This window comes from Juglans regia, chromosome 1 (assembly GCF_001411555.2).
Source record: "Juglans regia cultivar Chandler chromosome 1, Walnut 2.0, whole genome shotgun sequence".
NCBI classification, from domain to species: Eukaryota; Viridiplantae; Streptophyta; class Magnoliopsida; order Fagales; family Juglandaceae; genus Juglans; species Juglans regia.
Window position 1 is genome coordinate 29,430,278 of NC_049901.1, and position 19,592 is coordinate 29,449,869.

General features: G+C 37.1%; 1 protein-coding gene across 1 annotated transcript; it reads right to left on the reverse strand.

Annotated features, from left to right (window-relative positions):
* Positions 1 to 11,018: 11,018 nt before the first annotated feature.
* On the reverse strand, positions 11,019 to 13,404 carry LOC109019217 (aspartyl protease family protein 2). The gene has a single exon (XM_019001468.2). The coding sequence runs from the start codon at positions 12,929 to 12,931 to the stop codon at positions 11,237 to 11,239; it is 1,695 nt and encodes a 564-aa protein (XP_018857013.1). The 5' UTR covers positions 12,932 to 13,404; the 3' UTR covers positions 11,019 to 11,236.
* Between the last annotated feature and the right edge of the window lie 6,188 nt (positions 13,405 to 19,592).

Genomic DNA, 19,592 nt, shown 5'->3' on the forward strand with positions numbered 1-19,592 from the left:
ATAATTTCCAGAGGATCACGAAGCTGAAAATGGAGTCGTCTGAGCAACACCACAGTGTAAAATATACTGTGGCCGTGGGTCACAGATGCCCACTTTTCAACGAAGACAAACGAAGACCCAAAAATGATAGGGTAGGGCCTAGAGAGGTTGGTGAAGCCAATGGTGGTGGTGGTTTGCCGTGGGTGGCGGCGCAAGGGGTGGTTTTAGGCCAAAAATGTACAAATCGGAAATGGACTTGGTGGGGCTTCACCGGTGACGGATCGGAGCTGGAGTTGGGTCCATTGGATTGCCAAGAGGTCGAGGATGATGTGGTAGGAAGATAGTGGCCGGAGGTGGAGCGACGGCGGCGCTGGAGCGAATGGTGGCCGCGGCTTTGGAGGGTGCGTGCGGGCTACCGGCGGCGAGATAGGGGCTGGGATTTGGGGGGTGAGGTCGCCGGAGGGAAGGGGTGCTAGTCGGCCGGGCGGTGTCGCGCACGGCAGCGTGACGGCGGCTGGGCTGGGAGGTGGACAGACGCACGGGGAGAGAGAGAAGGAGAGAGAGGGAGCTGGTCGCGCGGGAGAAGGGACCGAAAGAAAATAAGGTAAAAAGAAAGAAAAAAAAGGAAGGAAAAGAAAAGGAGAGGAAAGAAAAAGAGGGGAAAAGAAATGAGGTCCAATCCTCATAACTTGGGTCACAAAAATGATCCAACGGAAACGATTTTAAAACCACAAGTTAAATAAAATAATTTAAACGTAATGGTAAAGTCAATTTGAAATAATTAAATCCTACAGTAATTAATTTAAATATGAAAAGTAATTTAAATGCACAACAATAAATAAATATTAAGAAAGCACATAAAATATTAATTTTTCCCAATTAAAAATCCTAAAAATAATCCAATTAAAATCCAATAATTTTAAAACAATAGAATAATTTTTTGAATAACATAAAAAAAAATCCTTCAATAAAAATACACTAAAATACGGGGTGTTACAGGAAAGCAGTCAAGAGGATTATACGATATCTCAAGGGAACTGCGGACTGCGTGTTTTGCTATCAGAGTTCAAATTTGCAGCTAAGAGGTTACAGTGATGCCGATTGAGACAGTGACCTAGATGAGCGCAAATCAACCACTGGGTATGTCTTTCTGCTCAACAAAGGCGCCATTACATGGAGCAGCAAGAAACAACCTTGTATAGAATTATCCACCTTAGAGGCATAATACATAGCTTGTTCTACATCAGTTCAATAAACTGTTTGGTTACGAAGGTTCCTCAAGCATTTAGACATTGGCACGGATACTTCAGATCCGGTAACGATATTCTGTGATAGCATGGCAGCTCTCGCATATGCTAAGGACTTAAAGTATCATGGAAGTACCAAATACATAGATATCAGATATCACTACATCAAAGACATGGTAGCGTAAAAGGAAGTGGTTCTGAAACACCTTTCTACGAGTCGCATGGTTGCTGATCTCTTAACAAAGTTTATAGCAAGAGATGTCTTCGAGGCTCATGTTAGGAATCTAGGACTTTATAGACTGTAAATGTAATTTGTGTTTCAAATGACATTGAGATGTAACCTTTCCTTTGGGATATTAATACAATATGATTCAATTCTTTATCGTATTATTTTTCTAATACACACACACAAGATATGTCAACAGGTTAAGATCGGCTCACTCATATGAGCGATCGCCTCTAGTGCTTCAGTAGCGAGTAGAGATGAGACATTGTGTCCCTAAGTACTTGTCCAAAGGGATAATTTGGTTGGCACAAACGTATGTCATCTTAGTAGGAGCTAAGATGAGGTCTATTGAAATGACTATGCATGGGTTACCCACCATCCATGTAGCCTGTAGTAAGCCAGATGCGAGATCTTCTTTGATGCCTTGGAGGCGTGCAAATAGTGGACCTCGGGTTAGATGCTTAAGGAGCGGCTAGACTAAGATCTGTACGGTGTTGATATAGACATATGCTCTTTGAGAAAGAGAAATCCATTGTATCATGTGTTTCATATTATATGTACTTATACGACCATATGAGTAAGTGAGTAAAATGTTTACTTTCTCACTATGTGAGTCTCATTTTTTAAAATGTCATTTACTTTTGACTATGTCACGAGATGGAGGTTGTGATGTCTACTACTTTGGCATGTTATCTATGGTCATGATTGATACGGTGTAAAGAGACATTGATGGGAAAGCGATTAGACCAAAATTGAGTGATATGAGTGCAAAGGGAAGACTCTTCGATATCTTATCTTCGATAGTGTTTGTTGATGCCAAACTATGATGCTACATCTTGGTAGCAACTAAAGGTTGTGAACACATTGAAATGATTTGGAGGTAATCAAACATTGTTATGAGTTTTTTAACTCAAGAGAGTTCGAAAATGCTTGATCTTGATGCGATCGAATGAGTATAAGACTTAACCAGACACTTTAGGGATGTTACTATGTTGGTCTTCTCTGGGAGAGATTTGGTGTATGTAATTCAACCTTTCTACAGATGTGTTTGGTGGTCGCACAACCTATTTACTTCTATTTACTTGTATAAACAAGATTGAGAACATTAGAGAGATGCAGACCTGAGGTCATGCCTACTGTGTGTGAGTGAGAGATGTTAGATGGAAGGGCGCCCATGTGGGGCTGACCCCCTCCTTAACTGTAGTGTAATGCATGTCTTTAAGCCATGCGTTATTTGCTTGTAACGCATGGCTTAAAACCATGCGTTACTACCATTGAATTTGGCAATTGAAGGTTGGCCTATAAGGCCAGCCGTGTATAGGAGGACTATCTGAATTGGTTTTTAGAACTATCTGAAATACACAAAAGCTCTCTCTTTTTGTTCTCTCTTGATAAGATATTTAGGCTATGGATTTGTTAAGTGTTACTCTAGTTTTATACTACATAGTACACTTTGCCACTAAGAGGAAACGCTTGTGATTTGTCAATCTGGAGAAACTTGTGGAGCAATTTTGGAAGCTGATCTTGAGGTATTTTTCCGCTGTGCTTTCTAACAAGACCCGACTTCAATTAGCCTCTCTCAAGAAGGGTGCTGATACCATCTCCACCTATTTTCACAATGCTAAAGGTCTTGCCGATGTCATGGCAGCTGCGGGTTGTCCTCTCCTGCCTGCAGACTTCGTTCCGTATCTCCTTGCTGGACTCTGTCTAGATTATGATGGATTAGTCACCTCTGTGATTACCAGGCTTGTTCCAATTTCTCCTGAGGAATTACTTGGACACCTCTTGGCTCATGAAGCTCGGTTACTTCATCACTATGAAATTAGCACTTTCCCAAAGGAAGCCTATGCTAATTTTACTGTAAAATTCTGGTTCACATGGACGAGGAAACAGTGGTGCACACAACTTTAATAATGGACGTAATGGTGGAAGATCCAATTGGGGCCGTGGCAACTATGCAGGTAACATGCCTCCTAATTCATTTTCCTCTACTAACCAACGTGTGGTGTGTCAGGTCTGCATTCGCCAAGGCCATATCGCTATCAACTGCTTGTACTGTTTCAACCAAGCTTATACCAGTCCATCACCCATGACAGCCAACTTCACCTCAGCCAACTACTCACCCGATACCAACTGGTATCCTGATATCGTTGCCACAAACCGTATCACCAGTGAATTGAGTAACCTTAACTTACATGCACTTGAGTATGGTGATGACGAGCAACTTCGTGTTGGTGATGGCTCCTCGGTTCCTATATCACACTCTGGTTCGGCCTCATTTCTCTCCTCACCTCAATTTCTACTAAATAAAATTTTGTGTGTTCCTTCCTTTAAAAAGAATTTGATCTCTATCAGTCAGTTTTGTAACGAAAATAATGTCTTCTTCCAATTTTATGCTAATTCTTTCTCTATTCATGATTGCAAGTCTGGGAAGCGTCTTCTTCAAGGGACCACAAGTAATGGCCTCTACACCATTCCATCTCCAGCTTCACCACCTTCTGCATTTTCAAGTCATCTCTCAGTTCCTATTTGGCACACTAGGCTTGGAAACCCTTCCATCAAGCTCATCCAGTCCATCCTCTAGCAGCATCAACTTCCTTTTGAGCGCACTTTTAATTCCTTTTTGCAATGCCTGTGCTTAGGCCAAACATCATAGATCACCTGCTTATCAACGAATAAATAAATCCATTGCACCATTTCAGCTTATATTTTCGGATTTATGGGGTCCATCCCCGTATGTGTCTCCTGATGATTCTCGCTTTTATATTACCTTTGTTGATGATTTTTCCCGATACACATGGCTAATTCCACTCAAAGCAAAATCTCAAGCTCTCGATGCCTTTGTGAAATTTAAAAATAATGTTACATATAAAAAAAAAATTTAAAAATAATGTTGAACTTCAATTTAACACAAAAATCTTACAATTCCAGCCCGATTGGGGGGGTGAATATTGCCCCTTTTCCAATTACTTAAAATTGTGTGGCATCACTCATAGACTCACTTGTCCTCATATTCATATTCAAAACGGCATCGTTGAGAATAAGCACCGTCACATAGTTGATACGGGCTTAGCTCTACTAGCCCACTCATCTGTACCTCTCCATTTTTGGCCTCAAGCATTTTCTCATTGAGTTTATTTAATTAATCTGTTACCATCTCCCACATTGCAAAATAACTCATCCCATTTTTTACTTCACAAAGCCCAACCAGATTACAATTCTCTACGAGTTTTTGGATCTGAATGCTGGCCTCTCACCACATCTTATAACCCATGCAAATTTAATTTCTGTTCCGATTTAAGTCCAAATCACTGTGGTTTTTTATGCTATCACATTCCCACTGGCCGCACGTACATCTCCAAAAATGTTCGTTTTAACGAAAACAACTTCACTTACTCATCTCTGCCAAAGCCCACTACCCCTTCTCAGCCCACTCACACAATTCTTCCCAATTTTCAGTCCAGTCCACCGACACACTCAAACTCGTCTTCCCCATCAATTCTTGGATCTCCCCCTACTTCTCCACCTTCTTCGTTATCTGTATCAACTCCAGCAGAACCATCACAGACTCCATCATCACCATCACCATCACCATCACTGAGTCCATCGTCTTCACCACCTCAACTGCACACACACACAATGGTTACTCGTTCACAAACCAACTCCCTTCGACCCACCACTTTTCATGATGGCACCACCAAGTGGCCCTTACCCCATGCCTTCCTCACTAATCTCAGTCCCATCCCTGAAACTCTAGCTACTTACACCATAGCTAAACAATACCCAGAATGAAGCGACGCCATGGCTAAAGAATTTCAAGCCCTACTTGCCAACCAAACTTGGACCCTTGTCCTTGCTTCACAAGCAACAAACACCATCACCTGCAAATGGGTGTTCTGAACCAAAAGACTTGCCGATGGTTCAATTGAATGTCGCAAAGCCCGTTTGGTTGCTCAAGGATTTCTTCAGCAGTCTAGCATTGATTTTGAAGAAACTTTCAGCCCTGTGGTTAAGGCAACAACGGTTAGAACGGTGCTCGCACTTGCCATATCTCGAAATTGGTCTGTCCATCAGCATGATGTGCAGAATGCGTTTCTGCATGGGCCACTCCATTAAACGGTTTTCAAGGCCCAGCCACCTGGCTTCTCAGTATTCATGATTTGTTTACAAACTAAATAAAGCCATATATGGCCTTCGGCAGTCACCTCATGCTTGGTATGCACATCTAAGCTCTCGGCTGGTTGATCTTGGTTTTGTTATTTCTACAGCAGACTCCTCTCTTTGTACTCATCACTCTGCAAATATCACTACTTTTGTTTTAGTATACGTTGATGACTTGTTGGTCACAAGGACTTCCATGCAGTACATATATGATCTTATTGCAGCTTTACGTCGTGACTTCCCCATCACCGACTTGGGCAACCAACACTATTTTCTTGGGGTCGAGGCTTCTTACAACTCCAAGGGTCTACTTCTCACACAGCATAAATATATCACCGATATGCTACATCACACAAATATGCAAAGTGCAAAACTAGTTAAGACCCCCTTGTCCACTTTCGAGAAGCTTAGTATCTTTTCTAGGCCACCTTTTGAAGAGCCTACCTTATACTGGAGTACAGTTGGATCCCTGCAGTACCTACCATTTACAAGACTCGATCTTGCCTTTACTGTCGGAAAAGTGTGCCAATTCATGCATAGCCCTCGAGTGCCTCATTGGCAGGCAGTAAAGCGAATCCTTTGCTACCTCAAGCACACGTCCATTGTTGGCTTGCAACTCTCTCTCTCCATCATCACCTGCTCAGCTTACTGCTTGGTCTAATGCCGATTGGGCAGGATACCCAGACGATCGGCGTTCTACAAGTGGCTATTGCATATTTCTTGGTTTTAATCTTGTCTCATGGTCATCAAAGAAACAACCAACAATTGCAAGATCTTCAACTGAGGCCGAATTCAAGGTTGTTGCCAACGCTACTGCCGAAGTCATCTGGCTCCAACACCTCTGTCGTGATCTCGGTGTCCATCTAAAGTGTCTACCGCTGTTGTATTGTGATAACATGGGAGCCATGTACTTATCCTCTAATCCCGTTTTTCACACACGTACTAAACATGTTGAAATAGATTTTCATTTCATGCAAAATCGGGTGCAGAACAAATATTTACGGGTCGCTTTCATCTCTGGTAAAGACTAGCTTGCAGACGTGCTTACTAAACCTCTTTCATCTTCTCAATTCGCATCACTCTGTTCAAGTCTTCATCTCCAATCTTTGCTGCACGACTTGGAGGGGGGGGGGGATGTTAAGGACAAAGCTACCCCTGAACTGTCTGTTAGCCAAAATGCATCACAGCAGCAGAACTTGAGCTTCACCCCTGCGTAACAAACTCTGCAGTGCATGCGTTGCATGCGTACGTTTATTGCCATTGTATAACAGATTATTGTAGTTAGAATATTCTGGATTCTTTGTAGTCTAGCCTCTATAAAAGGCAACTCTATAGTTGCTTTTACAATCAATGAAATACAATTACATATTTTCAGTATTCTAGCAGATCGGAGTACAACCCAGTGCCTCAAGCAACTGAAATTGTGAAGTTCTCTCTTAGGTTTCTCACTCTCTCTCCTGCTCCTACGTTAAACTTTCTCTCTGCTGAAACTAACATCCTCTCTCTAAACTCCACCGCGTGCCACGGAGGAGGCCGCCGTGATTGAATCTCGCTAGTCCAACAACTGCTTCCATCATCTCAGGCCTTTTCTCTCAGTGAGTTTGTCGACGCACAACCCCTGCTTGATTTTTCATTTTCTTTTGTAAAGCACATGCTTGCATTTTATGTTGTTAAAATAAAAATGTCCTTATGTTTATACCCTTATTTTAATCCATGACAGATATCATATCTTGGACTTACAAATTTTATCCGCTGCATTTAGTATTTGACCTGATTTCAATGGTCCTCGTTGTACCTTGTTTCAGAAATTATATTTTTAAATGGGTTGATTTCATATAAGGTTGATGTTTAAATTGGATTTGCTGTAGTTTACAAAAAAAAAAAAACTACGTTAACGATTTTTAATAAACTTTATTTTTATTAAGAGATTAATGTATTATTTTTAATTTAGATTGGGTTTAGTATTTTTTTTTTTTTAAATTAGGCATGATCTCTTTGGGATAAAAATATTATCTATAAACTTGATTTCACAGAAAATATTTAAAGATTATAATTATATTTTAATAAGTTAAGATTATAGTTAATAATGATTAGTATTAATTAGATTTCTTGATTAGTATTAAATAGATTTCTGATAACTAGATGGTTATCAAAGATATTTTTGTAATATGAATTTTAGTAAATGAGGAGTTTTAGTAAGTCCTCTCGGAAGTTTAGTAATGTTTAGTCTTTTGTATAGGTGATGATTAATTTCATTCAGCACAATTGTGGAAAGATTAAGAGAACTTAAGAAGTTCAAGTAAGTAGGGTTCTTATACTAGGCTTTACATGAATTGTTTATATTAAGGTTGACTTTCTGAAAATTTTGCATGTTTTGTTATGAAATGAGAACTTTGAAAAAAAACACTCGTCGTTTATTTGCATTACTCATGAAATCTATATGAAAAAAAGAAAATATTTCTGACATACATTGTGTAAACATAAGTTATATTTTGTCATGCTGTCTCTGAAATCTGAAAAATAACGATATTGAAAATCTGACAAATTGTGCATTGATTCAGAAAGATGCTTCGACTTTTGTTTTCAGTATGTGAGAATGATCTAAATATGTTTTGGTATTCTGTTTTCTTTTGATATGGCATCTGAAAAACCTTTGGCATAGTGTACTGGTTTTGTATCGGACTCTGATATCTGCTTTGTTTAGGTTGGTACCAACTCCTCTGTTTCTGAGTGCACCCACTTTGGAAGTAAGTTGGTTTTTTTGTGGTCTTTCCTGCGTGCACACTTAGGATTTCGAAAATAATAAAGGGAAGATTTCACCTTTGTCTCTACCCGATTTGGCCAGTAAAGATAGCACAACCCTACCAGAGGGGTTAAACATGGTCTCTGCTTTGTGAGATGCTCAGTTTTGATATACCAAAGTACTTTGGATTTTATGTGTCTTAAAACCATCGCTCTATTACGTTGAAAGCATGTTTTGTTTTACATGATAGCTCTAGAAAATATTTTATTCTACATACTGTACTCTGTAAATGTTCATGTTTGCACGCTAGTATATGTCATCTGCTTACTAAGTTGTTGATAACTCACCCCTTATCTTCACAAAATTTTTCAGATATTTTGGATATTTCAGTGGAAGTTCAATAATAGAAAGCATGTGTAAGGCTATGTGAGCATAGTGTATTTAATAGAAAGATGGTACTTGTTGTTAGAGAATTTTCTTTATTAGTTTTGTTTTGCTCTGTTGATGTAGTACTTTGGAAAAGTTGGCATTTATTTTGAGACTTTGTTGTATTCTTAGTTAATTATTTTGGAGTAGTTGGTTTAAAACAATGAGGTATATGACTATGAGTAATTGATAAATTAGAGTTTATATTTATACGGTGAAATACGATTTTTGTGACAAGAAATAGCACTCCAGCCTTTTTGGGATCGAGGTGTTACAAGGAGTCATTTTAAGATTGAAGATGTGTGGTTTAAAATTTTTAATATTAAAATCTTTGTAAAATTCTGGAAAAAAGAAATTGTATCCAAACAAGACACGTTGTTATCGAAAGTTGAGTATAAAGTGGCTTTCTTAACTAAAATTCAGGGTGAATTTGGATCTCAAATTCATCTCAACTCATTATTATAATTTTTTTAAATTCTAACATAAAATATAATAAACAAGTTAACTATTTTAAATCTCAAAATAATAATAATATTAAAAAATAATATTTTAATAATATTTTATCAACTCAACTCAACTCAACTCAAGTCACTTCAACATTCAAACATACCCTCAGTCAAACAGTTTGAAGCGTCCAATCTGAATACTGTGACGGAATACTGGCAAGAAATTTCTTTGTTAGAATGCTACATCTAGAGCAGTCTTTGACGCCACCATGGGGCTCCTTCGTTCTTTAAGCTTCCTTGACTGATAGCTTGAAAGTTAACTCAGGATTACTGGTTTAAGAGGACATCTTGATTAACGAAACGGGATTGCAAGAAAACAGGGTCCAGAGAAATAGCAGCATGGACTTGGAGCATGACAAATGCTTGATAGGGGTGTAAAAGAAAACTGGTGCATCGGTAAATTGGACTGGACTGGACCGAACCAGTAGGTTGGGTCTGGTATCTAGTTTGTTTGGTTCCGGTACCAGTTTTATTTTTCTTAAAACTGGTCAAAATCGATTCAGTTCTGATTTTTCTTTTTCTAAAACTGGATCGGACTGAATCGAACTGGTCTATATATATATATATATATATATTATAGTATATAATTTTTTATATATATTATATAATTATATATAAAATAGTTTTGTATTATATGATAAATTACTAATTAATATAATATTAAATTTTAAAATCTTATATAATTATAGTATATTGTATTAATAGTTATACTAATACTATATCACTATATATTATAATATATATTATATATATAGTATATTAAAACCGGAAAATCGGATCGAACTTATCCGGAAACGGTAAAACTAAAAGTACCGGTTTAGGGAGGCAACGATACGAAATCGATTTTTGAAAAATGTAAAATCGGTGAATACTGATTTGGTCTTAAATTTATATATATAGTATATTAAAATCGGTAAATCAAATTGAACTGATCCAGAAACGGTAAAACCGAAAGTACCGGTTTAGGGAGGAAACTGGTACGAAATCGATTTTTAAAAATGTAAAACCGGTGCATACTAATTTGGTCTTAAATTTTATCCAAAATCGAATCAAACCGGACCGGTTACAACCCTTACTTGACACACGAACAGTAATAGTTTTTGCCCTCCGTTTTCTGTTCTCTCTCCATCTGAACCAAGACAAAAACAAGGTGAAGAATATGAAACATGAGATGATACGTTTAGTAAGATGAGAGAAATTAAAATGTTTTATTAAATTTTAAAAAATGAGAGAAAAAAAATAATAAAAATATTATAAATTTAAAATATTATTAGAATATTTTTTTTAATATTTTTTTTTTGCTTTAAAATTAAAAAATGGTAGCTTAATTTTTTGTGTTTTGTTTGAAAATTCGGAAAAGTTATAATAATTATTAGATATTGATTAGATGAAAAAATTGAGAATTTGAAATTGAAAAGTGTTTGTATTTTAATGATGTTTGGAAGGGAAATTATAAGAAGTTTTGAAATGAAATGAGATGATCCCACTTCCTATACAAGCTCTTAACATTGTCCAAGAGCAGGTTGAAAGCAGGAACTCATTTGGTAAATGAAAATCTCAAAAGTTGGATAAGGTGTTCTTGAGGTCTTGTACCAGTTATTTGAGCTAATTTCTCAACTAATTAATTCCAAGCAACAGATTGTACAAGAACAAGTGATCAGCCATCATTATATTGATCAAGCATCACAGATCCCTTAATTAAAGAACAATTACCAAAATAAAAACAGATATAACAAACTCAGAAAGGGAGTTAATATATCTGAAAATGCAATGCTACATTTTTGTTAAAGCCAGATCATGAACCAGTAGTTTCTGTGGAAAACAATGAATATAATATCTTGTATGCTATACCTTCTATGAAACAAAAACCAAAAGAATCTCCCTCTTCAACGCATCTTTTTTTTACAGTTTTTCTCATGCCATGAGTTACTCTTCAAACACATGAATGTTAAACATCAGCACATCTCATCGGTGCATATCCCAGCCTGGACTTCTTTGTGTCATACAAGATGTGGAAATTCTGGTGCTGGTAGTTTCCAATTATTGAAAGAGCGGAGCGAGGAGTCCCTAAAATTGCTAGACAAACAACATCCTCGGGTTCAAGCCGGATAAAGTAATTTTCAACTGGGAAATTCCACACAGCTCCATCTGCAAAATGAATTCCAAATTCTGGCAGCTCCATCTTCTCCACTCCAGACACATTGTAACAAGGATGCAGAAAAGGAAAATCTTCCACTAGAGGGTAGCCTTGAACCTTCTTCAGGAATGCCTCCTTGATAATCTGATAAGCAGGTTCTGCAAAATAACTTAGGGTAGTACCCGAATCGATTATTGTACCACCAGCACCATCTGATGAAAGTTGCCAAGTCTTTTCTGGGATATTAAGCACCTCTCCTCCAACCACAATCGACTTAATCTGGACATAGTAGAATGTATCAGCTGGGTTTTCTTTTCCAGCAACAAATGAAGTAAAATTCAGATTAGGGTTGCTCAGAAGTTCCTTGTCCTCTCCAAAAATCAACTTGCTGCTAACATTTGCATCACTATTTCTATCCACAAGACAATAAGAAAAAGAGTGACCATAAAGAGACTGCAGCTGGGAGGAAAAGGAGAGAGGTCCTCTTCCGAGTCCTAACAACCCTGCAGCCCCGTGGAATAGGCCTCTATTCCAATGACCACAACCAAACATCACATTCTCTACCTGCCTCATGTCTGACTTACCAGAAGATGTCGTAAGATTAACTGTGAAGGTTTCAACAGCAAAATCTCCAGTCGTATTTGAAGAATCTCCATACCAATAAAAGTAAGGACATGTTTGATTCTCAGATTTGCAAGGCCTAGGTGGATCTGGGGATGAAACCAATTGACACCGAGGATCATGACAGCTTATATTCCTAAACGAACTAGAACCTTTGGGATCATAATGAGGTCCTTTTTGTTCGAAACAATCCAAGCAAGGAACGCATTGAATCCAATTAAGGTCACTGCCAGTATCAAGTATCAGAGAGAAATGTTTAGGAGGGGTACCCACAAACACATCTATGAAGTATTCTCCAGAGCCAAGACTCACCCCCGATTCCAAGGTCGCCATGAGCTGCCCCGAAAGGCTACCTGTGTAAGATTCCGGTGATGCAGCCGGAGCAAAAACCAACTTGGATTCATTCTTTGGTTGCTTACTATCTTTCTTTAGCCTTGAAACTGTGTTTTGGTTCTTCTTCTCTATAATCCTCGTATGAAGTGTCTGGATTCTAGTCAAATCCTTGGTAGTGAACTCAGCCACAGAAATTTTAGGATCCATTTGTTGGGTCAGTGGCTTGTGCTTAAGATGGAGCTTCACGGATGGTTTCCCCGAAAAAACATCTTCATGTTTTTCATCGTCATCGTCATCTTCCCCTTCTTCTTCATCCGGTGTTGCTTGCATCGTTGATTCTGATTCTTTGTCTTTCTTAGCTGTTGAAAAGCCACACCCAGTACTCCCAGAAGACGAAACGGCATTGAAGCTCAGGTGATCGGGCAATTCAATAGCTGCCAGGGTAGAGCCATTAGGATTATGGCTTTTGTGATAGTGAATTCCAGCAAAAGCTTGGAAACCGCCAGAGAAGACTAAAATGACGACCAAGTTGAGAGCAACCTTAAAACCCATGGTAGAGAAGATCCTACGCCAAGTCCAACAGAAGAAAATTCGAAAAGGAATTGAGGGAAACAAGCCCCAGGATGCGGAAGACTTTGCTCAAAACTCGAGGGTTTATGGGAAACAAATCAGAATTTCTCAACAAATCAAAACAAATAAACGTGTGAAGAGAAAAGCCAGAGAGACAATTAAGATGAAATTAAAATTTCTGGGTAACAGGGACAAAGAACGGAAACATATATGGAAAACAAGCAGGACTTGACTTGCCTTCAAGCCAAGGGAGTAAACCCAGGAAGTAGGAACCCAGAAACAGAAGCCCCAATCGAAGCCAATAGAACTGCAATCGGTTCTGGGGAAAAATGTAAGGAAAGAAGGTAGAAAAAGGAAGTAACAAGAGAAAAATATGGCCGCGTTCTGGGTCTGTGTGCACGTTCCTAAGATGGAATCAACATCAAAGACTTTGAAACATTGGTGCACCTTGCGTTTCTTTTCTTTTTTTACATTTTTTAAAGAAAGTCATACCGTTCAACTACGCGGTTTGATTATAGAAATTAATTGATTCAGTTTTGATGAGTTAAAAAGATTATTATGGAAGGTGGGTTTTTACCTGGTCCCGTTGTGAGTTGTCGGAGACTCGAACTACGCGGTTTGAGTCTTGAGTCTTGACTATTCCTCCCGCACCCTTTTTTACTCTTTCTACTCGGCCCTTGTAGTAATGGCAGCAGAAGCATCTGCTACTCCACAAGTCGGACAACGAGTATTTTTGTGTTGGTATGGTCTTTTGAAATCAACAACTCTGACTCTGACCAAAAATTTTAAAAATTAAATTTCATCTTTAATTTAGAACTCGTTTGATTATGCAGTTTAAGATTGAAATTATTAAGTTGAGTTAAATTGAGATGATAAAATATTATTTTTTAATATTATTATTATTTTAAAATTTAAAAATTTTGAATAGTTTATTATATTTTATATTAAAATAAAAAAAAATTGTAATAATGAGTTGAGATGAGTTTAGAAACCAAACGAAACTTAATGAGATAAGATAAGATGTTTTATTGAAAGTTGAATAAAATTTTGTTAAAATATAATTTTTTAATATAATTTTTATTTTGAGATTTAAAAAAGTTGAATTATTTGTTATATTTTATGTAAGAGTTTAAGAAAATTGTAATAATAATAAGAGATAATTTTGTGTATGGGGCTTAATTATTCTCAATTAAATTAATCAATTAAGTCACATATTAACTAGCTTTTATGTTAATATTTCTTTAATAAGATTACTACAGCTTATCATATAAATTGTTATTATAAATAAACAATTAAAAGTAGTATTTCTCAAAATAAAAAGAAAGAAAAAGATTAAATAGTGAATATTGCAAAAAAGAAGTAATGAAATGATAGTAATCTTTTATTTGGTTTCTTTTTCTTAAAACTAAAATCTAGAAGTTACTAAATTATTTGGTTTCTATGTACTTCATAGCAATACTCTTCTTAGGCTTTCTTTAAGATGCTGCTAGCCAACCTGTGTTTAATGTTTATGTGAAAATTAGAAGAAGAAAAAAAGGACCAGTTTCCTAATTTTTCCAAGTTAAATAGTCTAATTTAAAATACCAACTAAATAAAAGAGAAATGATAGGTCTACAATGAAATAAATACGAAATTTATGCGACTTGATATGATATATAGATCTACTTATAGGGTTACACAAAATTTCTTCGGATTTTTAATTTTTGTTTAAATCAAAATCCAAAATTTTTAAATTTCAATTTCTAATCCCGTCATTATCCAAAACACAAAAATAAATATAACTTTTTCTAAACTCTAAAAAATCAATCTCAAGAAATATATTCAAACAAACTTTTAACTTTACTTATTCGAGTTTATGGGTTTTAAAAATTTTCTCCTCCTTTTCCAAAAACAGATAAACAATACATCAAAAAAAAAAATCATATATTCTCAAATCTTTTTAAATCAAACATTCTTGTGTTTTACTATTTGAATTTTTAATTTAATTTATGAATTTATTTTTTTATAATTTTCTCTCAAAATCAAATATTTCTCCTAAGTAAATTTTAAAGCCTTACAAATATATAAAATAAAAAATAAAATAAACTCGGTTCACCAACAAACCAAAAGAAGATTTTTCTATCTTCCCCAAAACTTTTAACCCGTGGCATATGCGGCAACTGACCCGCACTGTATGCTCGTGGACATTTCCTCCTCCTCTTTATATTCGCCTTTGTTGAACTTGGACCAATGACCATCGCTGCCGAGGCACGCCACCTCGAATTCTCCACGAGTGAGGCATAAAATAGAAGACCCTGTTCTGTTTTTGTTCAAACAATTTGACTGAATTTTTTTTTTCTTTTTTCTTTCCCGCATTCTATTCAGACTAATGACAACAAAAACTCGGTAAAATATATAAAAATATAATAATTTATGAGCTGTGAAGTTCATATTAAAAGAATGGTCCATGAATTTTTAGTTGTTTAATATCACTCGTGTTTTATGAAAACCAATGAGGATGCCCATCACCTTGCTAGATATGCATGGTCAATTGAAGATAGAGTATTTGGTGGAATAGTATTCCTCCTTTCATTGAGAGGTTTTATACATTGATGAAATAAAGTTTTTCCCTATAAAAAAAAAAAAAAAAATTACCCTTCTTTATCAAAAAAAATCTCAAAAGAGGTTTTGGATCTCCCTTAAAAATAAAAGAAACAAAAAATATTTATCCCAAAACATGTCTTCAAATAACTTTTCAAAATTATCTCTCTACTTTTACAAACTTTAATGCAAAACATATTTTAAAAGGCTTTTTTCCAAATTCTTCTATATGCTATCACAAAACTTAATAAAAGTTTTCCTTATCTGATCGTACCCTAAATAAAAAAGGAAAAGCAAAGGCGGTAACCTCAATTCTAAGCTCCCAATGCATATGATAGTCTTTAGTGCTGTAAACGAGTCAAGTTCGAGCAAGTAATAGATAGTTAAGACCTATTCATTTAGCTTTTATTCAAACACAACTTGAGCTTGAATTTATCATCGTGCTACATTTTATTTTTACAAACCCTTTCATTATTCAAGCGAACTCCAACTTATTCATGAGCTATTTAATTTTCACATAATGGTCGTTACAATAGGCCAGAAGTAAAGGGCGTTTATGGGAGAAGCGACTCGGGTCCCCCTCCCCCCCAATCGAAATTTGTGTGAAGGAGGAGGGTACGCCCACCAATTAGTCTTGGATTACATGTAAGAGGCAGGGCACTAGTGTGTAGTCACTGCCATAGGTCTCAGAAGGAGACTGTCGTCAGGCTCCACTCTCATGCTATAGATGTGGCCAAATAGGGCATTACACTAAGGATTTCCCTCAAGTAGTTCAAGGACAAAGGATCGGCCCCATGGGAGGACAAGGACGCCAAATGCAGATGATGCAGGTGTGGGTGTATGCCTTAACTCTAAGAGTGGTCGATAAGATGCTCTGGAGACACATGAAGTGGGCATCATCACAGGTATGGACCAAACCTTAGAATAGTTTAGAAGTATTTAAGGCATATAGTCAAACGATCAATTGGTAAGGTCGTTTGACAGTGGGTTAGAATGTTCGAATACTACATGAGTACCTTATTTGATTTAGGTGTGTCCCAATCATTCGTGTCAACTACATTCTCTAGGATTAGTAGTCTTCAAACTAAGCTAATGCAACAGAGAGTCACCGTGGCATTACCAATCACTGAGGTAGTCATCCTATACCAAGGTAGCTACAAGTTGTCTACTAGAAGTAGGCATAATCATTATGGAAGCAGACCTAATATTATTTAACTTCATCAAGTTTGATATTATTTTAGGGATGGATTGGTTATTTCAGCATTATGCAAGTATAAACTATCGATGGCGGATAATTCTATTTTAGATGCCCAAAGAGAATGACAAGGTATTCTAGAGCAGTAAGTTACGAACCAAGTAAGGAGTAGTTTCATCATTACAAACCAAAAGGGACTTGGTAGGAGGAGTAGAGGCTTATTTGGTGCATTTAGTGCTCAAATCGAGGGAATCTAAGGAAGTCCAAGGAATAATAGTAGTAGACACTTTTCCTAAAGCGTTTGAGCTTTTGATGGAGCTGTAACTAGGAACAGCTCCATTACCCAAGGTACCTTATAGAATGGCACCATCAAAGCAAAAGGAACTAAAGAGTCAATTGCAACAATTACTGGCAAAGGTATGTATTAGACCTAGTTCATCGCCTTGGAGTGCGCCAATATTATTTGTAAAGAAGAAGACAGAACTCTAAGGATGTACATCTATTATTGGGAACTGATCAAGATAATAATAAAGAATAAGTATCCACTGCCTAGGATAGAAGACCTGTTTGACCAGTTGCAAGGAGCATCGATATTCTCTAAGATTGACCTTAGGTCCGGTTACCACCAATTGAGGATTAAGGAAGGTGACATATCCACAATTGTGCTTAGGGCAAGGTACGAGCATTTTGAATTAATTGTGATGTCGTTTGGTTTAGCTAAAGTCTCAACAACATTCATGGATATCATAAATATGGTGTTCAAGTCATTCTTAGATATGTTCATACTGGTGTTCATAGATGATATTCTATTATATTCCCAAGATGCTAAAAGATCATAAGAGTCACTTGAGGTTGGCATTGGGGAAACTGAAGGATCAAAGATGGTTCACCCCACACCAGGCAAGCAGATGCTGTGGTAACTGTACCAAGGAGAGTAACAGGCAAGGACAACCTTGATGCAAACATGGAAGCTCTCTGAGATAACATGGAGGAGCTCAGAGGGCGGTAGGTGTCGTACACAGCCCCATACTCCATTATAGATGTCACATCTGGAGTAGGCCTACAGAAAAAATATTACGGACCAACAGACCATATCATCTTATCTCAGAAGGTATGGTCCAGCACCTCGTAGGAGATCCTTACTAGAGGAAGGATTGTCGAATTGGACACAAGTTGAACATTAGGAATGTGCAACCCTTGTCCTATAAGTCATTCAAGTTCTTCAAGTCTAGACGGAAAATAGACGGTCAAGATCGAATGTCTCTCATTAAAGCATAACAAGAGTTAGAAGAATGTCAGGACTGTGACTGATTGTCCCGCCGTATATAAAGAGCTTTGGACGAGAGTCAACTTCTCACTTCTGAGATTTGTAAGGTGGTTACTCCTTCTGTTTGGAGTCGGCAAGAAAGTAAGCGACTTTAGAACCAATGACGAAAGGATCGACACCAGCACAACCATAGTGTTAGAAATATTTTTCATGTAAGTTAGTGTGAGGATCGAGTCAAATCAAGGGAAGAGATCCCCTTTGAGAACAAAAGGCGCGGCGACGAGGAGGCTGCTAAGTGAGCAAAGTGCAGCTAGTCTAGAAGAAGGGTGAGCGTCACTATGTAAAAAGCTTGGCAGACATGGTCTAGCATCGGGTGATTAAGGATTTGTCGCCTCACGCCAGACAAGCAAATGATATGCTAACTATACCAGGGTGAGCAACGGACAAGGACAAACTCGACATAGACGCAAGAACTCTCCGAGATAAAATTAGGTGCTCAGAGGGCTACAGGTGTCGTACATAGAGGCACATACTCCATAAGAGATCTCATATCTTGAGTGAGCCTGTGAAAAAAAAATTATGAACCTGCAGGCCATATCGTCTAATCTCAGAGTCTTCAAGAAAGCAAGTGACTTCAAAGCTTGCCATAGAAGGATCAATACTCAAGCTACTATATATTCGAAGTACTGTTCAGGTAGGTTAGCTCCTATGATCATATTGAGAATGTGGAATAAATGTTTGTGAGTACGTTGTAAGTTTAGGGTTTGCATATTTTGTAACTCACGTCCTTTCATATTTTGTTTCCACAAGTTTCATACATGTAGAGTGATTCTCCGTGATGATCGAAGTAGAACGTCTTCATATTGGCCTCACTTGATAATGCAGGTAGAGAGAATCCCCGATTTGATCATGCGTGGTGTCCTTGCATATGTTGATTTGGTAGAGTGATTCCCCAAGTCGGATGGGTTGGATTTAGTGAATGAGCTCACACGTTGGCTGGGTAGGCTGATTTTCTGTGTCGAATAGTTGGAACGATTTCCTGTTGGTACTTATATGATGAGATATTGTGGATTTTATGTAAGAAAGTTGTAATGATGAGAAGAGATGGTTTTGTGTATCCAAATCGGGCCTTAATTATTCTCAATTCAATTAATCAATTTTAACTAACTTTTATGTTAATATTTCCTTAATAAGATTACTACAACGTATAATATCAATTGTTATGATAAATAAACAATTAAAAGTAGTATTTCTCAAAATAAAAAGAAAGAAAAAGATTAAATAGTGAATATTACAAAAAGAAAGCAATGAATATGATAGTAATATATATATATATATATATATATATATATTTTAGAAAGAGTTAGGGCCACATATTCAATAGTGACTCCTCCCCAGTTTTATTCATGAGCAATCCTCACTTATGGCAAATGAATACCATATAACCAAAAAACTCATTGCTTATCGGAAGGACCTAACAATGATAAGAAAGAATTTACATTAAAGGCCTATGAATACGATTATATACTTCAAATACTGGAATCTGACACCTCTGTAAAATATCAACATGTCCACAAACGAGTCTTTTCTTCCTCTTCACT